The following is an 18,702-nucleotide window of genomic DNA, read 5'->3' as shown; positions in this document are numbered from 1 at the left end:
TAGAAGAATGAGGAGGGTTCTCATTAAAACATACTGAATATTGAAAGGCCTAGATAGATAGGTGATTTGGCCAGTGTAAATTGCCCCTGTTTGTAGGTGAATATTAGAATGAGGGCAGAGTTGATGGGAATGTGAAGTAGATAAGATAGGGTTTAGGATTAGTGAAGATGGTTGTTTGATGGTTGGTGTGGATATAATGGGTCGATGAGCCTGTTTCTGTACTGTATACATTTGTGACCCTTTCATCCTCTTTTGTTCTTCTAGCATGATGTGTTATTTGCATCAATACCTGCCTTTGATTCCACAGAGTTTAATATCCATGCTCAGACAATATCTAACTGATAACTGATCCTCAGTCATACTATCCAGACATCCCACCTCTTCCGGAAGTTCCAGGAGTCTCCCGCATATTAATAGTGGCTCCCCGATGCCTGCAAATTATATACAATGTCCCGGAAATTGCTTTTTTTGAGAGCGAGCGTGAGAGAACACGCGAGAGAGCGAGCGCAAGAGCAAGAAAGCAAGTGCGAGTGAGAGCGACCATGAGAGAGAGGGAGCGCGAGAGAGCGAGCACGAGTGAACGACCACAAGAGAGAGAGAGAGAGCGAGAGCGAGAAAGCAAGCGCGTGCGAGAGAGAGCAAGAGTGAGAAAGCAAGCGCAAGAGAGAGTGACCACGAGCGAGAGAGAGCAAGAGAGCGAGCGCGCGAGAGGGAGTGAGAGTGAGAGAGTTCCAAAAAAAAGAAAATATGAAACGTATGTCACCCCAGACTACACTAAAGTGTACCCCTGCCTAACAGCGGTCAAAAATAATGACAGTGTTGCTCGCTGCACTGTTTGCAACAGTGACTTTTCTATTGCCCGTGGTGGGTTAAGACTGTAAAAGACATGTTGAGGTGAGTTTAACAGGTGTCATTCATTCACTAGCATAGCTAATGTTATTTAAACTAGCTGACTAGCTGCTAAGGAGCTACTCTATTGCAGACATCCCACCGCTCCCAGAAGTCTCCTGCAAATTGATGGTGCTACCTCCCTGAAATGAGTTTTTGCAGGGTGGGATGTCTGTACTATCCTTTATAGTGACATCCTTAAATCTCACCAACTCCTTGCTTCTTCATCTCAGACCTGAATAACTGGGATTAATTTTATTTTTATTTATTGTAGCTGTTTAGAGATATGTTGATGCTGCCTTGTTTTCCTCAAAAAGAGAAAAAAGTGTTTTTAATCTCTGTACTCCGTGAAATCCTTTGAATGAACAGTCGTTGACTTGGAACATAACCTGTGTTTTCCCTACACAGATGCTGCCTGACTGACTGAGCATTTCCAGCATTTTCTCTTTTATACACTGAATTTTCCCCTCCTACTGGGCACCATTCCTCAATAGCAAACTGACAAGAGTAATGTTCCAGTGGTAGGAAATGGGCCTGGATTCAGGAGAAATCAGGAAAATAATTTTAGGTCACCTAACAACCCTTGTTTGCACCAAATTATTTCAAAATTATGAAATTAGAATGTCCATCTAAAACAGGGACGAGTAGGAACTTCATTAGCCAGAGGGGGGTGCATCTGTGGAATTCATTGCCACAGCTGGATGTACAGTCTAAGTCATTGAGTACATTTAAAGCAGAGGCTGATAAGTATTTGATTAGTAATGACATCAAAAGTTATGGGGAGAAAGCCAGAGAATAGGGTTGAGAGGGATAATAAATCAGCCATGATGCAATGGCCTAATTCTGTCCCTATGATCTTGTAGTATCTTAACAGTGTTGAAGATAATGACTCGCCACAACTTTCTCAATGGTCCCCTACAGAGATAATCATTCTATATGTCCAGTATTAATAATTTTAAATATCACTGAGAAGTTATTCCTGCCTTTGATTTTCATAGAACTAACCATAATCATCTTCCAGGATGGAACTTGGACTTACAATATTATGAATACTGGAAATAAGCAGCAAGTAACAGTTACAGTAACATCCCGAGCAGCGGATGAGAACGTTCCCCCTGTCACAGTCAACACAAAAATCACCAGAAAGGATCTCACTAGTCCAGTGGTCATTTATGTGAAAGTCTCCCAAGGATTTTTACCAGTCTTATCTGCGAGAGTGATAATCATTGCTGAACCACCCACGGGTCCTACAGAAGAAGTGGAGCTTTTGGATAATGGTTCAGGTAAGTCATATAAAATTCGCTTTGAGAAATAAAATTGGAGATTTTGTGAAATTACTGATGATTTTGTGAATATAAGTGTAAGTTGAGGGAGATCTAATGACATAGAGTGAACTGGGTGGGTAAGGGACCATTGGCTGCCAGCAGGAGAACTATTTAACCTACAGGTGCCCTGATCGAATTGTAAACCAGACTTTAATGGGCTGTGTTGTGCCTTGTGGTCAACTGCGAAGATCTAAGATAGCCTGAAGTTCAGATAGACTGTCCATCTCATTGCTTCCCATAGTAGCGAGCCCAGAGCCAGACTCAGTGGTTGGTCCCTCATGAAGCAATAGCTTACTGCACCAACCACTTAGATTCAGATACGTAGACCTCTACAGAGTTTGCTGGCTTTGACTCATGGAGAGCACCAACCTGAAATCTGGCCTGACCTCTAACTCCCCCAATCCCTATCCCTAATCTTTAACCTGATTTCAAATCCCCCAAATCATCCCCCTCAAACCTTAAAAACAACTAAGTCTGAGACACAACCTTGATAGAGGCCGCAGCTGGGCACCATCTTGACTGGAACACAACCCAGTTCCAGGGAGGACCGGTGTGTGTGTGAGAGATTCATCTGTCTGAATGGGGTCACCAATTCTGTGGAAAAAATGTATAAGCAGGTAAGGTCCAGTCCTTTTACTTTATCAAAATGTTTTAGTTACATGTCAGTCAAAGGCTATCAGAATATTGAGATGTAAGGACCTTGCTTATGGTCTCTGAAGCCAACCTGTTATACACAGGCTGCTCCATCTTATAGGACAGCTGTGGTGCAGACAGTCAGCTCGTTTGGCCTTCCTCGTCCAGATGAAGGAAGCCTGAGAGGGCAGGAAGTCTGAGCAGGTAGCCAAGTCAAGGAACAGTTCTGCCCAGGTGTGACTTCCAACAATGTGACAACTAAAATAGGAAGAATATTTAATCAGTCGCATAAATCTTCAACTGGGCTGCTCATAGAGATTATGGAAGATGAATGCATTATATTTATTTCACAAAAAAAGTGACTTACCACCCTCAGGGGTTCCTTTTTGTCTCATTGCGCCTCAGAGTCTTGAATCTTTTCTCCATTTAGGGAATAAGTTACCCTTTCATTTCTTTGGGCTCCCTTCCAAGGAAGGTGGGTCCTGTACAGAAGGGACAGTTTGCACCTGAACTGGAGGGGGACTAATATCCAAGCGGGAAGGCTGTATGGTGGGGTTTAAACTAGAGTTGCAGGGGGATAGGAAGTAGATTGTGAGAACAGTTAGTGGAGAGGCTGTGGAGGCAGATATTGGTAAGACCTCAGACAAAGTTAGAAGTTAAAAGGTTAAACATGGTGCAACTTATGTCCTGAACTACATATATCTCAATGCAAGAAGTATCGTAGAAAAGTCAGATGATAGTGCTGAAGATGAGGTAGCTGGTTTAATAACAGAGGTAATGTGTAGTGAGGAGAGGCTGTTGACGGGGAAAATTGCAGTCAACAGGATAAGCTGCGACATACAAGGCTGACAAAATTGAAAAGGATGAATACAAGACTGCAGGTGTTATATTTGAATGCACACAGTATACAGAGTAGGGTAGATGAACTTGTAACACAGTTGCAGGTTGGCAGATAGGAGGTTTTAGCACCACTGAGTCGTAGCTGAAAGAAGACTATAGCTGGGAGCTTAATGTCTATGTGCAACTCCCGTCAAGTTTATTTTGCTCTTGTAGTTCCTTAGCTCAATCCACAAATGTTCAATATCTCCCAACCCTATGTTGCCTCTTTTAATAATTTGATTTCACTTTTTACCAACGGAGCATCGCCACCCCCTCTGCCTTGCTGCTTGTCCTTTTGATACAATGAGTATTCTTGGACATCAAGCTCCCAGCTGTAATCTTCTTGCAGCCATGATTCAGTGGTGTCTACAACATCATACGTGCCAATCTGTAACTGCTACAAGTTCATTGACCTTATTCCATATACTGCAAATATTCAAATATAACATCTTCAGGCCTATATTCACCCTTTCCAATTTTGTCTGCCTTTTAGGTTACAACTCATCCCATTGACAGCAATTTAGCTCTATCATCATCCTCTCTTTGCCAGGAGTCTCACTACGCATTGCCTGTTTGTAAGCCAACTACTTCATATTCAGTGTTATTATTTCAGTTCCCCGCCCCCTGCCAAATTAGTTTAAACCCACTCGAAAAACTCTTGCTAAGCTGCCTGCAACAATATTGGAATCCTTCGGGTTCAATATATAACTAAAAAAGCTAATAAATTTGGAAGTTAAAGGATGGATATGGACAGGAAGAGCAGAAGAAAGGAATTACTTGCTAGTTTCAGATATCTATGGATTGTGATTGACTGGATCAAACTTGCCGGCCTACTGCTGTTTTGAAACTTTCTCATCTATCCATCCAAGGAGGTTCAGAAATTCAGATTAATTTATCATATGTATATCGTAACTTTGTATAAATGAATTAATTATTGAACTTGACAAATGATTATTCAAGATAGATATGAGCTTTCATTCTGTATCCATATAATGACTGCCCGGGACGTTTTGTGACCTATTCGTATATCACAGTTTCAGTGGATGTGATGGAATAGAGCAATTAATGAGAAAAAATTCTCTTTCTTGAATGTTGCCTTAAAATTGTTCCTGCTCAATGTAACACACATTTGGCAGTCCACACAGCAATGAAAACATCTAAAATTTGGAATTTGTTCTTGAGCTGAAGACATCACGATGGACTACCAATGAGATGAGAGTAGGAAGTTTCTATAGGCAGTTTTTAACTAAGTTGTATTATTTGTGTTGCATTCTCTCCTCAGCTGAAAATCATTGACCTTTACTTACTTTTAGGTGCTGATATTGTCAGCAATGATGGGATTTACTCTAAGTATTTCCTGAACATTACTGAACATGGAAGGTACAACTTCAAGGTGCGGGTAAAGGGAAAGGAAGAATCTACCAAGAAGACAAACAGAACAGATGGGAGCGCCATGTACATACCAGGATACTCAGAAAATGGTAATAAAGATTTGGCATTTCATAATAAGACAATACAGGTTTTTATTGTTATTACAGTGCTTAAAGTCAGAGCATCATAGAGCAATACACATGGAAACAAGTCCTTTAGACCAACTTGTCCTCAATGCCCCAATTGTCCAACTGGGCTAGTGCTAATTGTCTTCATTGGTTTACATCCATCTAAGCCTTTCCTGGTTTGTGATGTAATGTCAGGGTGAGCTATTGAATTGTATGCTTGCTTTGTGAACTGGTGCCCATTCCTCCAACAATCTTGCCTGTGCTTGTCCAATCACTTGTCATCAGGAAGAACACAATCCCACATCTCCACTTGTCGTGTTTCATAGGATTGTATTCAAATAAGTTATTGCCTGCCTACAACGTGCAAGCTGGTGTGGAATTCTGTTTAGTGTGTTCAGATTTAGAAAGAACTTCAAACGTGGAACATTACAACATAGTTCAGGTTCTTCAGGCTACCTACTCTAAGATCAATGTAACCCTTCCCTCTTACATAGCCCTCCATTTTTCTATCATCCATATGCCTACCTAAGAGTTTCATAAAGATCCCTAATACATCTGTCTCTACTACGTACCAGCAGGCTCAAGACAACTTTAACCCTGACATTATAAGATTATTTTATGATTACCTGATATGATAAGATGGACTCTTGTCCTCAAAATCTAACAAATTATTTTACACCTTATTATCCATCTACACTCAATATACTCTGCAGATGCTGGGGTCAAAGCTACACGCACAACATGCTGGAGGAACTCAGCAGGTCAGGCAGCGTCCGTGGAAACGAACAGTCAATGTTTCAGGACGTGACCCTTCATCAGGTAGTCCTTGCGAAGGGTCTCAGCCCAAAACATTGACTGTTCGGTTCCACGGATGCTGCCCGACCTGCTGAGTTCCTCCAGTGTGTTGTGCGTGTCCATCTACACTGCACTTTCTCTGCAAATTTTACACTTTATTCTGCATTGATATTATTTTATCTCATTCCACCTTAATGCATGATGTAATGAATTGATCTGTATGAACAAGGTTTTCACTGTACCTCAGCACATGTGATGAGAATAAACTAGCTCCAATTTCAATTTGAGTTCCTTTCTTTCCACATAGGTTTTATCCACAGAAATCCACCAAGGCCTCCAGTTAGTAATGGAGATTCTGCAGCTCAAATAGGAATCTTCAGCAGGGTGAAATCAGGAGGAGCGCTTTCAATTCCCCCCGGTACACCTACTGTCAACTTTCCACCGTGCAAAGTCACAGACCTTCATGCAACCATAGATCAGGACAAAATTGAGCTGCAGTGGACAGCACCAGGAGCAGACCTGGATCAAGGAACAGGTAAATGTTCCTGTGTTTTCATAACTTACATGGAATTTTTCTTCCCAGTAATGAGGTGATTCGGTTGTTGGGAAATCTGCTGACTAGTTGAGGTTTGACACATATAAAAGCATATTTCCCAAGATGAAAGAACAAGAACAAATAGCAGGATAGCTAGAATGAATATGTGGCTTGGGCGGTGGTGCAGGAGGGAGGGTTTCAGATTCTTGAGGCATTGAAACCGCTTCTGGGGGAGGTGGGGACCAGTACCGTCCAGATGGTCTACATCAGGTCAGGGCCAGGATCAATTTCCTAGGGAGATTGTTTGCTAGTGCTGCTGGGGAGGCTTTAAACTAATATGGCAGGGGGATGGGAACCCCCACAGAAAAGAGGTAAGTGATGCAGAGACCAAAGCTAGAGTTAGTGAAGAAAAAAGTAAGAGTAGAGTGCATAAAAGTAAAAAGCGAAAATCACATAGGTCACTAGATTCTAAAAGGACAATGAGTATAAGGGCACTTTATCTAAATGCCCGTAGTATTAGAAACAAGGTTAGTGAACTTGTGGCACAGATCAGTACCAAAGATTTAGTGGCCATTACAGAAACCTGATTGCAAGGTGGAGATAACTGGGAATTAAATATCCAAGGTTATCAGGTAATACGGAAAGATAGGCAGGAAGGCAAAGGAGATGGGGTGGTGCTCTTGATTAGGGATGAGATCAGAGCAATTGTGAGAGACGATATAAGATCTACGGAGCAGAATGTTGAGTCCCTCTGGGTAGAGATTAAGAATAGTAAAGGGAAAAAATCACTGGTAGGTGTTGTCTATAGGCCACCTAACAAAAATAATTGCAGTGGCAGAGGCGATTAACCAAGAAATTACTGAGGCTTGTAAGAACGGAACGGCAGTTGTCATGAGGAATTTTAACTTCCACATAGATTGGGTGAATCAGGTTGGTCAAGGAAGTCTTGAGGAGGACTTCATAGAATGCATCCGTGATGGCTTTCTTGAGCAGCATGTTAGTGAACCTACAAGGGAAAATACTATCTTAGATCTAGTCCTGTGCAATGAGACATGTAAGATTAATGATCTTGTATTCAGGGATCCTCTTGGAAAGAGTGATCATAGTATGACTGAATTTTGTATTCAGATGGAGGATGAAATAGTTAGATCTAAAACTAGTGTATTATGCTTGAACAAGGGAGACTACAACGGGATGAGGGAGGAGTTGACTAATGTGGACTGGGAGCACAGGCTATTTGGTAGGATAGCTGAGGAACAGTGGAATACTTTCAAAGAGATTTTTCACAGTGCTCAACAAAAGTATATTCTAGTCAAAAGTAAGGACAGTAAGTGTGGGGAGAGTCAGCCTTGGATAACTAAGGAAATAAAAGATAGTATCAACTTAAAAGCTCGTGTACAAAGTTGCAAAGAGTAGTGGGAGACTGGAGGATTGGGAAAACCTTAAAAAGCAAAAGGGAACAACTAAACAAGAAATAAGAGTATGAAAGTAAATTAGCACAAAATATAAAAACAGATAGCAGAAGTTCTTATAAATATATAAAGCGAAAGAGGGTGGCTAAAGTCTACATAAGTTCCTTGGAAGACAATAAGGGGAAATTGATATTGGGTGATAAGGAAATGGCTGAGGCATTGAATAACTATTTTGTGTTGGTCTTCATGGTGGAGGACATGTCTAATATGCCAAAAAATGATGTTATGGATGAAATGGGAGGTGAGGACCTCGATAAAATCACTGTCACTAAAGAGATAGTGATGAGCAAACTAGAGGGCCTGAAGGTAGATAAGTCCCCTGGTCCTAATGGGATGCATCACAGGGTGCTGAAGGAATTGGTGGAGGTTATAGTAGACATGTTGGTAATCATTTATCAAAACTCTGTAGACTCTGGGCAGGTCCCGGTGGACTGGAAAGCAGCAAATGTCACGCCACTTTTTAAAAAAGGATGTAGGCAAAAGACAAGCAACTATAGGCCAGTTAGCGTAACATCTGTAGTCGGGAAAAAGCTTGAAGATGTCATTAAGGAAGAAATAGTGAAACATTTAGAAAGGTGTGGTTCCATTAGACAGACACAGCATGGATTCAGAAAGGAGAGCTCCTGTTTGACAAACTTACTGGAGCTCTTTGAAGACATAATGAGTGCAGTGGATAGAAGGGAACAGGTGGATGTCGTATACTTGGATTTCCAGAAGGCATTCGATAAGGTGCCACACAAGAGAGATAAATAACATAAGGAAGCATGGAGTCAGAGGAAGTGTATTGGCTTGGATAGTGGATTGGTTAACCAATAGAAGACAGATAGTTGGTATAAATTGGGGTTCCTCCGGTTGGTAGCCTGTGGTGAATGGGGTGTTGCAGGGGTCAGTGCTGGGCCCGCAGCTGTTTACCATGTACATTGATGATTTGGAAGAGGGGACAGAGTGTAGCGTAACAAAATTTGCTGATGACACTAAACTAAGTGGAAAAGCAAATTGTACAGAGGATGTGGAGAGTCTACAGAGGGATATAGATAGGTAAAGTGAGTGGGCCAAGGTCTGGCAGATGGAATACAACGTTGGTAAATGCGAGATCATCCACTTTGGAAGGAATAATAGAAGAGCAGATTATTATTTAAATGGTGAAAGATTGCAGCATGCTGTTGTGCAGAGGGACTTGGGAGTGCTTGTGCATGAATTGCAAAAAGTTGGCATGCAGGTACAACAGATTATTAAGAAGGCAAACGGAATGTTGGCTTTCATTGCTAGAGGGATTGAATTCAAGAGCAGGGAGGTCATGCTGCAACTATACAGGGTACTGGTGAGGCCGCACCTGGAGTACTGTGTGCAGTTCTGGTCTCCATACTTGAGGAAGGATATACTGGCTTTGGAGGCAGTGCAGAGGAGGTTCACCAGGTTGAGTCCAAGGATAAAGGGGTTAACTTATGAGGAGTGATCGAGTTGCCTGGGACAATACTGTCTAGATTTCAGAAGAATGAGAGGGGATCTTAGAGGAACATACAAAATTTTGAAAGGGATAGGTAAGATAGAAGTAGGAAAGTTGTTTCCATTGGTAGGTGAGACTAGAACTAGGGGACTTTGCCTCAAGATTTAGGGGAGAAGATTTAGGACGGAGTTGAGCAGAAACGGTTTTTCCCAGAGAGTGGTGAATCTGTGGAATTCTCTGCCCAGGGAAGCAGTTGAGGCTTCTTCACTAAATATATTTAAGAAACAGTTAGATAGGTTTTTACATAGCAAGGGAATTAAGGGTTATGGGGAAAAGGCAGGTAGATGGAGCTGAGTTTATGGACAGATCAGCCATGATCTTATTGAATCAACACACACAAAATGCTGGTGGAACGCAGCAGACCAGGCAGCATCTGTAGGAAGAAGTACAGTTGACGTTTTGAGCCGAGACCCTTCGTCAGGACTAACTGAAAGAAGAGGTAGTAAGAGATTTGAAAGTGGGAGGGGGAGAGGGAGATCTGAAATGATAGGAGAAGACAGGAGGGGGAGGGATGAAGCTAACAGCTGGAAAGTTGATTAGGCTCGAAAACCAATCCTGAAGCCAATTGGAGTAAGTTGGTGGCGGAGACACATTCCAGGGCAGGATATATGGCTGTAGTAATGGGTCGGGGTCAAAATGTGATCAAAAAGTTGAAGGGCTGAAGAAATTATAGATGGGGAGCAGTGAGAGAGGGTTTCACTGAACTCCTGTCAAAGAGAAGATTTAAACTTCTTCAGTGTAGGCATCACTGGAAAAGGCTTCGCAGTAGTGAATTTAAAAACGCAAACATGAGGAAATCTGCAGATGCTGGAAATTCAAGCAACACACACAAAATGCTGGTGGAACACAGCAGGCCAGGCAGCATCTATAGGAAGAAGTACAGTCGACGTTTCGGGCTGAGACCCTTCGTCAGGACTAACTACTTTTAAAAAATATATATATTTAGAAATACAGCAGGGTAACAGACCCATCTGACCCAATGAGCCATTTACGCACATGTGACCAATTGACCTCCCAATCCATATTATCTTTGGAGCATCTGAACACCCAGAAGAAGCCCAAACAGTAATGGGGAGAACATACAAACTGCTTACAGACAGCAGTGGAATTGAACCCAGTCACTGGAGCCACAATAGCTTTACACTGACCACTACTCTACCGTGCCAACCCTAATGGAAATAAGTTGCTTATTTGATGATCACATTTCTATAATTGGGGTTTAAAGATTAATGGTAATCCTCCTATAACAGCTGACACTACATTTCACCTCCTTTACTCTCATCACTTTCAATGAACTATGTGTAAACTGAAAAAAATGTTTTATGTTACCAAATCATAATTATGAATTACATTCCCTGTGGTGAAACATTATTTCAATGGTTATATTTAAGTACACTTCAATAACATTTTAGTTTAAAGGGTTTCACATATTCACAATAAGATGGATGTCAGATGGAGAAATACAGCTTCTAAATGCTTCCCAACACCTGCTGTTCATACACACAGCCTCAATGTGGCAATTTTAGTTTTAGTGGTCTCTCTGGCAGGTTTTGCCAGCAGTTCCTGACTCAATACCTTTTGGTTATTGAAGTGTACTTTATGACTATATTGTGAGTTTTGAAGAACGTCAGTCAATGACCACAGGGGATAAGATACATGTCCTTCCCTTCCAGTTTCTGTCATACATCTTCACAGCTGTTAGATTTCATGAAGCCTTTGTTCACTCTAATCCCAGTGGGGCATTAGAGTTCCAGTCAATGTCTGGTACTGAAGATCACAAACTGAATCATTGTCTATGACCACCAGTGCACACTAACACACACACACAGTGGCCCAGGGAGTTAAGGTAGGTACAGTTGGCCTCTCTTTCTGCAGGAATTGTTACAGGCAGGGAATCCTCCCTGTGTTGTGGTGCAGCAGGTAGCCCATCACTTCACAGTGCAAGTGATCACTGATCAAGGTTCAGTTCCCAGTCCTGCCTGTAAGGATTGTGTATGTATTCCCTGTAACCATGTGGGTTTCCTCTGGCTGCTCCTGTTTCCTCCCACATTCCGAAGACATATGGTTAGCGTTAGGGAGTTGTGGGCATGCAATGTTGGTGCCAGAAGCATGACAACATTTACAGGCTACCCAGCACAATCCTCGCTGATTTTATTTGACACAAATGAAATATTTGCTGTATGTTTTGGTATTTCACTATACATGTGACAAATAAAGCTAATCTAATCTGAATATACCAAACTGGAATGGAAATAATTGAACAGATAAGATTTCAAAATTGAAATGCATTACAGAACTACATTTGGAATGGTAACTGCACTTGAATGTAAAATATTTGAAGTTGCTTGTCAGGGCAATAAAACAAGAGGTATTACATTGAAGGAAGACAATCAGTCACTTGTTGCATTTGCGATGATCAAGAACGTCAATGGATGAAATGCTTTTACTAAGTCATGTTAGCCACTGTACACACTGGGCAACTTACAGTGTGGGGATGATGAACTGGGCCCACAGAGACAGAAACGTGCTCACCTGAAAGTCTGCGTGATAAGAGAACGCTTTCCACACGCAGCAGGGCCAATCAATTTACCACGTAATTGATCAGCCGTATATGCACTCACCACTTTTTCACATCAAGATTAAAATGCATTACATTGTTTTGATTTGTAATGACAATTCACTTCAATGCAAAATATCCTAAGTTGCTTCCCAGGACAATGAAACAAGAATTTAAAAATTTGCAGAATGATATCAAAGTAGGCAAATCAGTCACGAGTGTTTACGTATGCACAGAGAAACAATGACAACTGATTAAATGTTTTTACTGAATCATGTTAGCCACTGCACATACTGGGCAACTTCCAGTGTGGGAGCAGAGAACTTGGCCTGCCAAGATGGAAACATATGCACTTGAAAGCCCGCACAAAAAGAGAGAGCTTTCTGCGCACAGGAAGCCCAATTAATTTATCACACAATCGATCAGCTGCATAAGCACTCATTACATTCTCACATCTATCCGATACCGTTCAATATGTCAAAGCAATCACTCACAGTATTTCCTTTCTTTATCAGCCTCCTACTATGAGATGAGAATGAGTGAGAAACTGCTGCAGCTACGGGACAGTTTCTCAGGAGCTGAACAGGTTAATTTGACAAGCTTGAAACCACAACCGTTTGGCTCCAAAGAAACATTTACAATTGCCATTGGAAGTACAGAACTTAAAAACACAAGCACGCTTTATTTCGCTCTATGTGCTTATGATGAAAAGGATCAGTCTTCTGAGATGTCCAATGTTGTCAGGGTCTTTACGCCTTTGTATGACAATCAGGGAGACAATAAGGAAGGCAATAAAGTACTGCACAGCATTTGGATTGCAGTAGTAGTGGCAATCATTGTATGTTTGATTATTGGGATTACTGATTTTGTTGTGCAGAAGAAATGCAAAAAGAAGTTGCCAGAAGCAGCATCGGCATAAGGACAATGCAACTGCTGAGTTCACTAATCTGAACATTTACTTTATTCTGAGTTATTATTGTAGCAGGTTAGTTTGAAGATTTTCTGAGACACCTGTAGTCATTCCCAGACAACTGGAAGACCTTCCTCAGAAATTCAGTCCAAGTTAGTTGCTTAGCTTATTGGGGTTGATCGAAGGATTGCATGCTTTAGATTGGTGATGCTGTTTTCGAAGGATGTTGTGGAATTTTCCTGGGGCAGAATCTGTATCATGGAATTATCTTGATGTAGCTCTATACCAATAAAAATGATATTTTCTGTAATGGTTGCATTACTTTATTTTATGATACCATCTTTTAGGCGTTCATAATGAAGGTTATATTTTGGAGTCTCCATAGTCTCCTTAATTTCCATAGAAACTTCAGGTATCCGGTCAAAATGGTGGCAGAGAACATTTTCTAGATGGCCAATCTCTTTGATTATTTCACTTTCTCTACATCTTCTGCTTGTTCTTTTTGTCTTGATTGTGTCTTGGAAACTGTTGAAGCTTGTGCAGTTTGGAATTTGATCAAATGACCTAGTGCTCTGTAGTATCTGGAGAGCACTGAGAGCACGAGATGCTTCGTGGAGGAGACCAGCGATCAGGCGCGAGGACATGATCGACTCCATTTTAAAGTGTCAAGGAAGACTGGAGCATTGAGTTGAATGCGGAGGAGATCAGTTTTCACTCTCTACAGAGGCCACGAGGTTGATGGCATTGCCGGGTCGGTAGTGTTTGGACCTGCGTGATGGTTGCTCTTCACGGAACCACTGTGTTTGTGCGGCTGCTCTCCTCGATGCTGATTGGTGAATGTTTTTAAAATTCGGAAATTTATGTGATCATTGGATTGCAGTTTATATTGGTCTCCTTCAGTTTTCTGTGTTTTCTTTCTTGTTGCTGATTGGTGGATATTACTTTTGTGTGAGGGCAGGGGTTGGCGATTTGGGATCTGATGTTCTTGTTAGTGTTTTTTTTGTGTGAGCAATCTGTATGTGAGAGGGTGGTTGGGAGTTTGATGCTATCGTGACGGTTCATTTTTTGCAAGGGAGGGGTTGGGGGCTTGATGTTATTGTCTCTAATTTTTTAGAGAGGGAGGGGCTGTTGGTTAGGGGTTTGAAATTCCAGCTGCCATTTTCAGTGTCTGAAATCTATTCATTTTTTTCATGATGGAGGAAGTGGGGGGTTTGTGCTTTGAAAGTTTTGGTTCTTTATCGTTTACTTTTTCGTGCAAGGAGCTAATGTATTTTCTTTCAACAAAGCCCATGCTTTTTTTTTCTTTATTTAATAGCTATCTGGAGAAGACAAACATCAGCACAAAAATTGCTGGTGAACGCAGCAGGCCAGGCAGCATCAATAAGAAGAGGTACAGTCGATGTTTCGGGCCGAGACCCTTCGTCAGGACTAACTGAAAGAAGAGGTAGTAAGAGATTTGAAAGTGGGAGGGGGAGTATTACCTCTTCTTTCAGTTAGTCCTGACAAAGTGTCTCGGCCCGAAACATCGACTGTACCTCTTCCTATAGATGCTGCCTGGCCTGTGTTCACCAGTATTTTTTATGTTTTGCTTGAACTTCCAGCATCTGCAGATTTCCTCGTGTTTGCGAAGATAAGTATCAGAGTTGTATTGACATGCATACTTTGACAATAAGATGAACCTTTGAGATACCAGGGTCATACACATTGAATGTTCTATCTTTGTCACCAGTAACAACAATAATGTATAATTAAGTGGAGCCATTTAATGTAAAAAGATACATCTATGACATTGAAGAAGAACAGTAAAGTTGGAAAGGGAGGCCTAGCAGAGGATGGCAAGGCCAGCTGACCACAAGACTGGTCAGGGAAAAATATTCATGGAACATAGAGCATGGAACTTAGAACAGGCAGCAAAATAAGACCTTAGGCTCAAGGTGTTCCAAGGTCAACCAATGCCTTTCATGCTCGTTTTGAAAGGGAGAATAAAACTACTGCTGTGAGGATCGCTACAGAACCTGGTAAGGCTCTGAAAACCTGTGCCAACCAACTGGCGGGGCTGCTCAAAGACATTTTCAATCTCTCACTGCTACAGTCAGAAGTTCCCACCGGCTTTAAAAGGGCAACAATTATACCAGTGGCCAAGAAGAGTAGTGCGAGCTGCCTTAACAACTATTGTCCAGCAGCCCTCACATCTACAGTGATGAAGGTCATGGCTAGAATCAACCCTGCCTTAGCAACGACCTGGACCTATCGCCACAATAGGTGGACATGATCTTGTAGGCTCTTCATGTGGCCTTGGATCTCCTGGAAAATATAAATACCCAATGCCTATGTCAGAATAGTGTTCATTGACTACAGCTCAGCACTTAACACCATCATTCCCTCACTTCTGATTGAAAAGTTCCAGAACCTGTGCCTCTGTACCTCTCTCTGCAACTGGATCCTTGATTTCCTAAGCAGAAGACCACAATCTGAGCAGATTGGAAATAACATCCCAGCCTTGCTGACAATCAATACTGATGTACCTCAAGGATGTATTGGAAATAACACCTGGAGTATTGTGTGCAGTTTTGGTCCCCTAATCTGAGAAAAGACATTCTTGCCATAGAGGGAGTACAAAGAAGGTTCACCAGATTGATTCCTGGGATGACAGGACTTTCATATGATGAAAGACTGGATCGACTAGGCTTATACTTGCTGGAATTTAGAAGATTGAGGGAGAAATCTTATTGAAACGTATAAAATTCTAAAGGGATTGGACAGGCTAGATGCAGGAAGATTGTTCCCGATGTTGGGGAAGTCCAGAACGAGGGGTCACAGCTTAAGGATAAAGGGGAAGCCTTTCAGGACCGAGATGAGGAAAAACTTCTTCACACAGAGAGAGGTGAATCTGTAGAATTCTCTGCCACAGGAAACAGTTGAGGCCAGTTCATTGGCTATATTTAAGAGGGAGTTAGATATGGCCCTTGTGGCTAAAGGGATCGGGGGTATGGAGACAGGGTTCTGAGTTGGATGATCAGCCATGATCATACTGAATGGCGGTGCAGGCTCAAAGGCCAAATAGCCTACTCCTGCACCTATTTCCTATGTTTCTATGTGTGCTTAGCCCACTGCTCTACTCTCCCTACACCCATGACTGTGTGGCATTATTAATGCCATCTATAAATTTGCTGACAACACAACCATTGTTGGCAGGATTTCAGTTGGTGATGAGATGGCATGGTAGAGTGAGATATACCAGATAATTCAGTGGTGTCATAGTGATAACCTGCATTCAACATCAGTAAGACGAAAGAACTGATCATGGACTTCAGAAAGGGTTAGATGAGGGAACACACACCAGCCTTGTAGAGGGATCAGAAGTGGAGAGAGTGAACAATTTCCTGAGCAAGTTTCTGGGTGTCAATACCTCTGAGGTATTGTGACTCTGCCTGCCAGATTGGAAGACAATGGTATTTGGGTTGCAGTAACAGTAGCAGTTATTGTATGTTTTGATTATGGGGATTACCAGTTACGTTGTTGTAGAAAAAAATGCAAAAACAAAAGGCTGCCTACGGTTACTTATCTAAGGATTACTTTACTCGGAGTCATTATTGCTGCTGAGTAGTTGAAGATTAAACCATTTGTCTGATATTTTCTGAGCCATCTATAGTAATTTCCAGACAATTGGAAGATCTCCCTTGGAAATTCAATCCAGATTAGTTACTTAGCCTCTTAGAAATGATGGGAAGGTTGCATGCTTTAGATTGGAAACACTGTTATTGGAGGAGGATGTGGTTTTCTACTGGGGTAGAATCTGTATAATTGAATAATCCTGATGTACCTCTGTATCAATAAAAACAGTATTTTCTGAAATGGTAGCATTACTTTACTCATTTTCTGATACCACCTTTTAGGAGTTCATAATGAAGGTTATTTTTTGGAGTCTGCTGAGTCTCTATAGAAACTTCAAATACTTGTCTTACACACTGAAGATTCCATCTTCGTCACCAGTAACAGCAATCATTTATAATTAGGTGGAGCCATTTAATGTAAAAAGATGCATTTAAGAAGAACAGTAAAGTTAGAAACAGGGTCCAAACAGAGGATGGAGAGGGCAGCTGACCACAAGCCTGGTCAGGGAAAAAGTATTCATAGAACAGATGGCAAAAATACAGGCCTTCAGCCCAGGGTGTGTATTGATCCTTTAATTTACTCCAAGATCAATCTAACTCTCCCCTCCTGCTTCATCCTTCATTTTTCTTTCATCCATGTTCCCTTTAAGAGTATCTTAAATGGTGCTAATCACTCTAATGAGAGCACCCACCACTCAGTGTAAAAATAAACCTGCCTCTGATATCCCCCTGTATTTTCCTTCCAACACCTTATCCCCCTTATATTAACCATTTGCATTCTTGGAAAAGAAAGTTTCTGGCTATCCAATCGATCTATGCCTCTTATTTTGGGCATTTATATCAAGTCGCCTCTCTTCATCCTTCTCTCTGAAGAGAAAAGCCCTAGTTCATTAAAACTCTCCTCATAAGACACGCTCTCCATTCCAGCATCATCCAGGCAAATCTCCCCTGCATCCTCTCAAAAGCTTCCACATCCTTCCTATAATGAGAAGCTTTACATGCAAAAGAAAGACTAAACCAGCAACAAATTTCTAAATGAAAGGGGAATGAGAGAAACTATAATCTAAAAACAAGATATTAAGTAAAATAGGGAGGACATTAGAAAACAAAGGAACATATTTGCATATTGTTTATTTATAATGGTAAGAACATCCCATTCTATTGAGTGATTACTAGAAGTTTGTGCAACTGAGTATAATTAGATTAATCTTCAGAAATGACAATTATTTAAATGAGAGACTATTTCCGAACAAGAAGCTGAACTGCTGGCAAGGGGCTTGGCTGTGGAAATGGAGCAGCAGTTGGGCGTGACGGAAGGAGGTCTTGAGTGGGCACATGCGTGAATGTGGTTGCGGAACTTGTTGAGGGAAAGAGAGTGGGGAAGGAGCGGGAATTGCTGGGAGGGGGTCGCGCGGGGTCCGGTAATGGCGGACAAGGCGAGGTGGGGGTTGAGGGAAAGAGTGGAGAAGCAGTGGGATAGGGATTTGGGATCAGAGGTAGGCAGGTGGGGAAAAATGGATTATTGTGAAGGGAGAAATAAAGGGAATGAGGAGTTAGTGAGGGAGCCTCCATCTACAGGAAACAACTCGATTACATCCTCATAAGAACAAAATGGCATAATTGTGTAATCGACACAGAAGCCTATAGCACCTTCAACTCGGTCAGTTCTGACCACAGAGTAGTGTCAATGCAAGTGAGACTGAGCCTGTGGCAACCCAAAGCCACAGGTCCCAAGGAGAAGGTAGACTAGAAGGCATTCTCCTCACAAACTATTCTCCAAGCCCAGTACACAGTGGAGCTGAGAAATCGCTTCGGCCCACTGGAAAGGGGGGAGGAAGAGACTGCCACCGACCGCTATCAATGGCTCATAGACGCACACACAGATGCAACAAAGAGCTTGCCTACTGTGAAACGAATCAAGAAGAGTCGGATCTCGAAACATCCTGATGTCATCGCAGCAAGAAGTGTGGTCAATGCTTGTCATACCGGACTTAGAAGGAGCGAAACAGAAGAGCTGAGCGACAAGTTCAAGACAGCAAAGAAGAATCTCTTTGCCACCTATGACCAACTGAAGGAAGAGGAACTAGC

General features: G+C 41.9%; 1 protein-coding gene across 1 annotated transcript in view; it reads left to right on the top strand.

Moving 5' to 3' along the window:
* The window catches only part of LOC140206261 (calcium-activated chloride channel regulator 1-like), a 47,370-nt gene extending 34,120 nt beyond the window's left edge, over positions 1-13,250 (top strand). Inside the window, exons 11-14 of the mRNA XM_072274588.1 lie at positions 1,910-2,171; positions 5,039-5,206; positions 6,327-6,554; positions 12,606-13,250. Coding sequence (XP_072130689.1) covers positions 1,910-2,171; positions 5,039-5,206; positions 6,327-6,554; positions 12,606-13,009 — 1,062 coding nt within the window. The 3' untranslated portion in view covers positions 13,010-13,250. The remainder of the gene's footprint in view (positions 1-1,909; positions 2,172-5,038; positions 5,207-6,326; positions 6,555-12,605) is intronic.
* Positions 13,251-18,702: the final 5,452 nt, after the last annotated feature.

This window comes from Mobula birostris, chromosome 12 (assembly GCF_030028105.1).
Source record: "Mobula birostris isolate sMobBir1 chromosome 12, sMobBir1.hap1, whole genome shotgun sequence".
NCBI lineage: Eukaryota > Metazoa > Chordata > Chondrichthyes > Myliobatiformes > Myliobatidae > Mobula > Mobula birostris.
The sequence above is the reverse complement of the archived record's forward strand: the minus strand, read 5'-3'. Positions and strand labels throughout refer to the sequence as shown.